The 10,292-nt window shown below is 47.5% G+C and overlaps 1 protein-coding gene across 1 annotated transcript in view; it reads left to right on the forward strand.

Moving 5' to 3' along the window:
- Positions 1-10,292, forward strand: part of MUC16 (mucin 16, cell surface associated) — a 146,342-nt gene that overhangs the window by 115,523 nt on the left and 20,527 nt on the right. Inside the window, 3 exon segments of the mRNA XM_037728349.1 lie at positions 470-594; positions 988-1,055; positions 1,689-1,861. Of these exon segments, the coding sequence (XP_037584277.1) occupies positions 470-594; positions 988-1,055; positions 1,689-1,861 (366 nt within the window).

The raw sequence follows: 10,292 nt of genomic DNA on the forward strand, positions 1-10,292 counted from the left end.
AAAAAAAAAAAAAGAAAAAAAAAAAATAGTACTGTCTCCCTCTAAAGATTTTGCCTCCAAGTTTAAATGAGTTAAAATGTAAGCAAAGCACTTAAAACAGGTCCTGACACATAAAAAATGCAAAATGTAAGTGTCTCTTCAGTTTTTTTAAACAATCAACAAATGTGTGGATCTCAAACAATTTGGGTTAAAAGAATTAAAAAACAAGGATGTCTGTCTGGAATTTTAGCCAACTGAAGGGTCAGAGATTATTGCTTTCTCCTTGGCGATGTATCTATTGACCGAGTGCAATTTTTTACTTATTTCTAGTACTTCTCATTTAAGGCTGATGTCTGGGGTCTCCTCCCTGAGGAAACTGCCCACCCTGGAGGGAAACCCTCCCCAACACTTCAAGACACACATGCGAGATGCCCTATATTTCTCCCAGACATGACTCAGTCTGGCCTCTCCTCTCCCTTCCCTGCTGCAGCCGTAGGACCACCCCTGGTGCTGTTCACCCTCACCTTCACCATCACCAACCTGGAGTACAGGCAAGACATGCTGCCTTCATACTCCGTGATCTTCAACAACACAGAGAAGGTGCTTCAGCGCCTGGTGAGAGCCATGCCCACTTTACTCCTGTTCCTGCCACCTCACTCCTGTCCTACCCATCTCACTCCCACCCTGCCCACCTCACACCTGCCCTGCCCACCTCACACCTGCTCTGCCCACCTCATTCCTGCCACACCTGCCTTACTTCTACCATGCCTAAGCTTTACACTTGCCCACCTCACTCCTGCCACACCCCTCACTCTTGCCCCACCCACCACACTCCTGCCCCACCCACCTCACTCCTGCCCCACCCACCTCACTCCTGCCCTGCCCACTTTACTCTTGCCACACCCACCACCTCATTCCTGCCACACCCACTGCTGTCCCTCCCATCCACAGATAACCATATTGCCCTACCTCTCTGACTACTTTCTCCTCTCTCCCTGTCTTTTGCAGCTTGACCCCTTGTTCAAGAACACCAGTGTTGGTCCTCTGTACTCTGGTTGCAGACTGGCCTTGCTCAGGTGAGACCTCAGAATAGCCAATATGGCCTTCCCAAGTGTTTCCAGTGGGCTTCTTCCTTCCTATCCTCCCTGTGCATGTTCTCAGCAGAGGTAGCAGTCAGGAGGTGCTGGATCCAGGACCAGCTTGTCTCCTGGTCCTATCACCTGCCCACCTCAACTGAGAGATTCTGCAGGGCTGATCTCAACTGAGAGATTCTGCAGGGTCCAGGATTGGACCCCTACCCTTATCATATTCTTCTGAATCCCCTCCTGCTGCTCTTTTTACCAATGAGGGCATTGTATCCATGTGCATGAATCTGTCCCCAGGATTTCTCTCAAGACAAATACACCTTCTCCGCTTGCTCTAATCCCCAATTCCAACTCTTCCCCTTTCTCAAATATAAGCTCTCCTGTCCCCATGTCAGAGCATGCAGGTTTGGGCTTTGCAATTTAATGAAAATTTGTATCCATGACTCTGCTCACTGTCCCAAGCTGTCTGGGAGTTGGTGCACTCAGAGAATCTAAGTCTGGCTTCTCACCTCTCTACCAGGCTTTTGATTTTCTCTGGCCTCTTCGTGTTATGACCTCAGGGAATCTCAGGACCTCCTCCTAAGCAATCCATTTGTTTTCATTCCCTTCATCTACCCTCCCCAGGCCCAAGAAGAAGACGACAGCCACTCAGGTGGATGCCATCTGCACCTACCACCCCAACCCCGTAGGCTTTAGACTGGACAAAGAGCATCTGTACTGGGAGCTGAGCCAGCTCACCCATGGCATCACTGAGCTGGGCCCCTACACCCTGGACAGGGACAGTCTCCTTGTCAATGGTGAGTGGCTACCATCCATTTTGCAGCTCCGCTGGTCCCACATCCTCCCTCTTTATTCTTCTCTCTTCCTCATCCCACCTCCTACCCAGCCTGTCTCCCTGCACCTGTGCAGTTTATACCCAACAGATCTGTGAGTATGCTGAGGCTTTACAAGTCTTTACAACCCTGTAAGCTGCCTCCACCTGAGTCCCAGCCCTTAGGCACAGAAGAGGCCAGAGTCCACTGCCTTCTCTTCTCCCCACCTCCAGCCTCGAACAAACAAGGACTATACCCGCTAAGAGCCCCAGATGTATGCACCTCCTGCCTGGCACCTCCAAGATAATGGAGTCCCCAGCTCAAGTGCTTGGGGTGTTTTCTCACCGGCTTCTGCTGTGACCATGTCTACAGTAGAGGGCCGTGCTGGGGTGTGAGTCTCCACCTCTTCCCCACTGAGTGCAATCTGCTGCGGTTGGTCCCTGCACCTGCACCTAGTGCAGCTTCCACCTGAGCTCACATCAGAGTGCGTTGAAAAAAGTCTTTGTCTCTCTGGGATGCATTAATGGATGAGGGAGTAGACTCTAATCTATGTCGGGTAGGGGCTCTGTCTTCCTTTTAATAAATCACAGCTACGATGGTCCAGCCACTAACGCACCATCTCTAGAATGGCCAACTCTTCAATAGCCAAGTTGCCTCTTCATAGAAGATCACTCCCCTTCCCCCTTCCTCACCATCGCACTCTGTCCCTGCAGGTTACAGCCATCCGGGCTCAAGCACCACGGCCAGCCGTGAGTATTCCAGATCTCTGTGTGTCTGTGACCACCTCGTTTCCCCTAAAAAAATAGAAGGCGCTCAGACAGCAAACCCCTTCTTCTGCTACCCACACTTTAGATGGAAAAGAGTGCAGAGGAGGTGTATAGAAATGTGGGTTAAATTGGAGGTTGCAGCAATCTCCCACCCTCCCCATCTCTCCATCCCCCCACCACACACACCCAGGGATGGTGCTCTGACTCCTGGCTGAATGGAACACAGAGAAGCACAAACTTTTATAACAAGAGCCACCACCACTGCCACCTTTCCCTGAAAGATGTAACACACTTAGGATTTTATTCCTGGTGTTTACTTCCTTGGCAGCTGTGACCACCCATCCATTCCAGCACCCTCACTGGCTCCATCCCTCCCAACCAGGACCACAGACAGGCTCTTATTGATACCAAAATCACTCCTACAAAGTAATTCATACCCAATTACTTCTCACATTTCCCACTCACTTTCCCCCAAGGAACTCACTCGTTTCCATCAGTTCCAGGGATCATCTTTTCTCAAATGGTAGAAGGAAACATGAGTTAATGTCACCTTCGGTCAGGCACGGTGTCTCATGCCTGTAATCCCAGCACTTTGGGGAGCTGAGGCAGGTGGGTCACCTGAGGTCAGGAGTTCAAGACCAGCCTGGCCAACATGGTGAAACCCCCATCTCTACTAAAAATACAAAAAGTTAGTTGAGTGTGGTGGCACATACCTGTAATCCCAGCTACTCAGGAGGCTGGGGCAGGAGAATCACTTTAACCCGGGAGGCGGGGGTTGCAGTGAGCTGAGATCACACCATTGCACTCCAGACTGGGCAACAAGAGTGAAACTCCGTCTCAAAAAAAAAAAAATGTCATTTCCATTGAATGTGTTTTATTTATCACTATCCAGCTCTTTAAATGTTCCTGGAGTACTGTAGCATTCCATATATATGGAATGAAATCAAGGTAGTTGGATGGAAGGAAGGAGTGACAGCTGGGAGGAAGAACTGATGAATGGAAGGAGGAAGGGAAAGAGGATGAATGAGTGAATTGAAGGAAGAAAAATGGATGAGAGAAAAAAGGAGGAAAAAAGATGGATAAGTAGATGGAAGGAAGAAAAGAAGATGTAATGAAGGAAATATGGATGATGCGTGGATAGATTGCTGGATGGGTGAATGAATGGGTGAATGGATGGATGGATGAACAGATGGGTGGGTGGGTGAAGGGATGGATAGATGGATGGATGGATAGATGGATGATGGATAGATGGGTGAATGGATGGATGGGTGAGTGGATGGATGGATGGATGGACAGATGGGTGGGTAGGTGGATGGATGGATAGATGAATGGGTGGATGGATGGATAAACGGATGGATGGGTGATAGGAAGGAAAGAAGTGAGAGAAGGAGGAGGAAGAATAGACAGATGATAGAAGGTACAATGAAAGGAAGGAAGCAAGCAAGAAAGGATGCATTAATAGAATGAAAGACGGAAGGAAAGGAGAAAGGATGGAAGGAAAGGAGAGAAGGAAGAATGAACAGAAGGAAGTTCACGAGTGATGAAAAGAAGAAAGGCAGGGAGAGAAGGAGAGGTAAACTTTTCTTCCAGAGGTTTGTCTTAAACCTTAGCTCATACTTACACCCAAGTTCCACACAGAGGGAGTGATTAGAAAGCATTTGCTGATACATTTTATATAATAAACATATACACCATATTGACCTGTGTGCCCAGCAGTGCTTATATGCTTTACAAAGATTAACTTCTTTAAGCTCCATAACAACCATTGAGGCAGGATTCATTATTGTGAGCCATTGTCATTATCCCATTTTACAGATGAGTAAACCGAGGTGCAGAGAGGTTGGTTATGGCTGCAAGGATTGTTGGCTGTCTTAACCAATGCATAGCAGGTTAGCATACCTGGCTGAGAGTGCCGGGGAGAGAGAGAAATGGGAGAAAGGCAGAGAAGAATCAACGGGTCAAGAGGGAAAGAGAGAGATAATATTTATTAATTTTTAGAAAATGTCTGGAGTCATCCCTTCTGCGTCAGTGTGGCAATATGGAGCCTTTCCCCTGGGAAAGATCAGAACCATCAGTACTGTTTACAGAATCCTCCCTTCCTGCATTTGGGTAGAAGGAGTGCACTGGACCTCCCAAATCATTAAGCACACCTTTGCTGGCTGCTGGAGTTGTCAACATTAAAAGTCACCCTTGGGTTTATTGAGAGGTGGACATGGGGTCCTTGGAACACACTGCCCCCACCCTATCCCACACCACCCTCCACCCACCCATCATCCTTTCCAAAAGAGCTTCATCTCTCTCTTCCCCCAGCCCTAGCCGGGGAGCTCAGCAAAGAGCCGTTCACACTGAACTTCACCATCAACAACCTGCGCTATATGGCGGACATGGGCCAGCCTGGCTCTCTCAAGTTCAACATCACAGACAGCCTCATGCAACACCTGGTGAGAGGCCTGCCTCCCCCTGCAGCCCTGCCATGTCCATCCTAGGGCTGTTGCCTGCCTGCCTCTGCCAACCTGCGCTCCCCTCTCTCTCTGCAGCTCAGTCCTTTGTTCCAGAAGAGCAGCCTGGGCGCACGGTACACAGGCTGCAGGGTCATCGCGCTAAGGTGAGAAACTGCCCAACCCACAGCCCACCACCAAGAACTTAGAGTTCTGACTGTGAGGGCCCCCTCAGGTTGGGGTGGGCTATATCTTTTTTTAATCTTACCATTCCTTTTTTTAAGTGGATTTAAGGGGTACGAGCGCAGTTTTTGTTACATGCATATATTGCATAGTGAAGTCTGCAGACAGTAGATTTCCAGACAGTAGCTTTTAGTTTACCCATCACCCGATCGTGTCCACTGTACCCATTAAGTGAGGCTTCTCATCCTTCTCCCACTCTCCCACCTTTCTGAGTATCCAGTGTCTATTATTCCACACTCTATGTCCATGTGTACATGGACCTGGCATCCATGCTCACACTTACAAGTGAGAACAGATGGTATTTGACCTTGAGCTGATAGACATGGAGTCCATTAGCTCCCACTTATAAGTGAGAACATACAGTATTGTACTTTCTATTGCTGAGTGGTTTCGCTTAAGATAATGGCCTCCCATTCCATCCATGTTGCTGCAATAGACATGATTTCATTCTTTTTATGACTGAACGTATACACACACACACACACACACACACACACACACACCCCACATTTTCTTTACCCAGTCTTCTATTGATGGACACTTAGGCTGGTTCCATATCTTTGCTATTGTGAAGAGTGCTGCAGTAAACATACACATGCAGGTGTCTCTTTGATGTCCATGCTGTATTTAGTTTCTCCATTCATTAGCACTTTGATGTTTGCAGGGAGTTGTCAAGGGTTGCTAGGTTCTAGGGCTTCAATATAGTAAGAGTAAGCTAAACTGGTTTATTTCCTCCTTCGTGGAGGCCATGTTCCGGAAGGAACAGGAATAAATAATTTATGATTGCATAGAGGGTGACCAGGGCAGTGACAGGGGAAGAGTAAAGGATTGTGGGACCCACATGAGGCTCCTGACCTTGCCTAGGAAGAGAGGAAGGGGAGGGGGAGGGGGAGGAGGAGGGGAAGGAGGGGGAGGGAGGAGGGAGACCTCTAAGCTGAGACCTGGAGGATGACCAGGAAGTTTTCCAGGTAAGGAGAAATGGGGACAGGCTTCCAGACAGAAGTAACAGCAAGTGCAAAGATCCTGAGACGATAGAGAAGGCCAGGTAGAGAAACTGCAAATTGTCAATGAGACCAAAACATGGACTATGAGTTGTGCAGTGACCCCAAGTGGAGGGGTGCCAGGTGGCCTTCATCCCCCAAAGGTGCACCTCTCCCTCCTCAGGTCTGTGAAGAACAGCACTGAGACACGAGTGGACATCCTCTGCACCTACCTGCAGTCCCCCAGCGGCCCAGGTCTGCCTACCAAGCAAGTGTTCCATGAGCTGAGCCAGCAGACCCATGGCATCACCCGGCTGGGCCCTTACTCTCTGGACAAAGACAGTCTCTACCTTAATGGTGAGCAGCTCTCGGCCCCATCTCCCTGCCCCCCACCCCCCATCCCCTGCTGCAGTCAGGGGGTTGTCTTTTTGCCAGGTCTCTAAGGAAAGACTTGGGGTTCAAGTCTTGGCATTACCACTGACCCTCCTATTACCACCATGCAAGATTGGGCCCATTTTACAGATGAAGAAACTGAGGCTTAGACAAGTTAAGCAATTTACCCAAGTGGGTATAGCTTGACAGTGGTGGAACCAGGATATGAACTCTACTTGTCAGCATTCAGTGTTATGTTCCACACTATGTATTTCACTCACAGAAGAGTCTTCCTGGTGGGGGCATTTGGGGGACAAAAACACATTTCCCCTCCCTGCTTTCTTCTCACCATTGACGAGGGATGGGCTTCTCTCCTATGTGAGGCCTCAGTACCAGGATGGCTTAGGGGGTCTAAGCTTCAGGCACACTGGGTGTCAACATCAGTCTAGAACCCAGGAAAAGACAATATTTAAAAAGGCATCCCCCATACGGGGTTCTGAGAGGCGAAGCATGACCATGGAGAATTGATAAAATAGTTCCCCTTTTATCCCCTCCACTACCAACCTACGAACAGTGCTTATGACCCCACAAGTGGGCACCCCATATCACTTATATGAGGTACCTTAATGTAGGTACCAGGATATAGAGAGACATCCTGGGCTTTCATTACTCTTATTTTAGCAAAGAGGGAAACTGAGGCACAGAGAGGGGAAGGGACTTGTCCATGCCCACAGTAAGTTTTTGGTTAGCCTGGGTCTTGATGTTTTTTATTATTATGACTATTGTCATCATCACCATTGTCTGTGTATATTTATGGGGTACAAGTGCAATTTTGTTACATGCGTAGATTATATAGCTGTGAAGTCAGGGCTTTTAGAGTATCCACCACTCAAATAACATACATTGTATCCAGTAAGTAATTTCTCATCACCCACTGGGATTATACTCCCTCCTCCTTCCAAGCCCCCATTGTCTATCATTCCCCTCTCTGAGTTCTTGTCCACACATTGTTTAGTTCCCACTTTTGAGTGAGAATGTGTGATATTTGTCTGTCTGTGTCTGACTTGTTTCACTTAAGGTAACTTCAGTTTCATCCATGTTGCTGCAAAAGACATGGATTCATTCTTTTTTACTAACTTGTAAGTTCAGGAATACACTTGAAGGTTGTTTTGTTTTGTTTTGAGACGGAGTTTCGCTCTTGTCGCCCAGGCTGGAGTGCAATGGCTCCATCTCGACTCACCGCAATCTCCACCTCCTGGGTTCAAGCGATTCTCCTGCCTCAGCCTCCCGAGTAGCTGGGATTACAGGCACCCACCACCATGCCCAGCTAATTTTGTATTTTTAGTAGAGACGGGGTTTCTCCATGTTGGTCAGGCTAGTCTCGAACTCCCACCTTCAGGTGATCGCCCACCTCGGCCTCCCAAAGTGCTGGGATTACAAGCATGAGCGCCGTGCCCGGCACACTTGCAGGTTTTTTATATAGTTAAACTCGTGTTACAGGGATTTGGTGTACAGATTATTTCATGACCTAAGTATTAAGCCTAGTACCCGTTAATTATTTTTCCTGATCCTCTGCCTCCTCCCACCCTTTACCCGCCACCCTCAAGTAGGTCCCAGTGTGTGCTGTTCCCCTCTATGGCCATGTGTTCTCATCATTTAGCTCCCACTCATAAGTGAGAACAGGTGGTATTTAGTTTTCTGTTCCTGCGTTAGCTTTCTGTTGCTGCGTTAGTTTTCTGAGGATAATGAGCTCCAGCTCCATCCATGTTCCCGCAAAGGATTTGATCTCATTCTTTTTTATAGCTACATAGTATTCCATGGTGTATATGTACCATATTTTCTTTATCTAGTCTATCATTGATGGGCATTTAAGTAGATTCCATGTCTTTACTACTGTGAATAGTGCTGCAATGAACATGTGTCTTTATAATAGAAAACTTTATATTCCTTTGGGCATGTACCCAGTGATGGGATTTCTGGGTCAGATGGTAGTTCTATGTTTAGCTCTTTGAGGAATCACCTCACTGCTTTCCACAGTGGATGAACTAATTTACACTCCAGCCAAGAGTGTATAAGCATTCCTTTTTCTCTACCACCTCACCAGCATGGTTTTATTTCTCTTTATGGCTGAACAGTGTTCCATTCTGTATGTATACCACATTTTCTTTATTGATTCATCTGTTGATGGGCACATAAGTTGATTCCACATCTTTGCTATTGTGGATAGTGCTGTGATAAACACACAGGGGCAGGTTGGGTCTTGTTGATCTGAGCTGACATCAAGTCCTTTCAACTTGGCCTTTGCAGGGACCTGTTCAGGTTTTCCCCCTTGTAAACTGCGTGGCTTATATGTTTCATTTGGTTCCTTCATTTAGATTTACCAAGTAGCTACTATTACCCTGCCTGGCACCAGGGACAGAGATAGGTTACATGTGCATCCTGTTTTAATGTAATCTCCAGAGGGGCGGAGACTGTTTTATTCTACCCTATGTTCCCCAAATGTAAAGGGAGCCCTGCTCATAGTAAACCCTTAATAAATGTTCATTGGGTGGAGGAACAGATTGGAGGAGGCCTGGAAGGAGAGGTGGGGGGCATGGATGGATGAATATGTGGGAGATAAGACTTGTGAACACAAAGGTAATGAGAGTCTCTCATTGGAAGCATGCTGGAGTCATGTGTAGGGAAGGGTCAATGCTAATTGAAATATCAGGAAATTATTTTTAGTGGTGAAGACATTTAAGTCAAATATTAGACGGTACATAAATGTATCCACAATCTCTAGATACACAAAGGGAAGGGCACCCAGGCAGGGGCTCCATGTGGACAAAAGCATGGCGTGTCGGGGACCGTTCCGCCACCTCCTCTTACATATGACTTCTTTGTTTCTAGGTTATAATGAACCTGGTCCAGATAAGCCTCCTACAAGTAAGTGTTTTTGAATCCAGTGCCCATTTCAATCTCCATGGGTCTTGGTCCAAGCTTTTCTCCTCATTCATAAAGGAAGCTTGCCCCAATTCGGGCTGGTGCCCTGAGGTGGTGAGGGGCAGCGTCTCAGTGGGAGAAGGAATGCTGGGTCCTTGGCCTGTTCTCAGACCTGCAGCCATAGTCTTGGCTTTCTGAATTTTCCATGCCCCTCTGGGTTGGAGGGAGAAGTTTGAACAAGCATTCCCCACAGGGATAGAGGTTGAGGTCAGGTGATGACCTTGTTAATCCATACCTGCTGATAACAAAATCTCCTACAAGTGCCCCCAGCAGGGGCCTCATTGTCAAGCTGCAAACTCTGGTGACTGCTCAAGTGATTTTGGCTTAATTTGCCCATTGTCTCATCCAGTGACCCACTCATCTGTCTTTCCAGCCATCCATTCTTCTGTCCTTCTGGTCATCTCTCAGACATCATCCATCTATCTGTCCAGCCATCCATCCACTTTCTGGTCATTTACTTTACTGTAGTAAATAAAGTAAATGGCCAGAAAGTGGATGGATGGCTGGACAGATAGATGGATGATGACCATTTACTTTCTTGTCCTTCCTTCCATCTGTCCTTTTATCCATCTGTTCATACATCACCCATCCTCCTGCCCATTCACCTGTTTTTCCCTCCTTTCTTCTGTCCTTC

This window comes from Cebus imitator, unplaced genomic scaffold (assembly GCF_001604975.1).
Source record: "Cebus imitator isolate Cc_AM_T3 unplaced genomic scaffold, Cebus_imitator-1.0 Scaffold263, whole genome shotgun sequence".
Lineage (NCBI taxonomy): Eukaryota > Metazoa > Chordata > Mammalia > Primates > Cebidae > Cebus > Cebus imitator.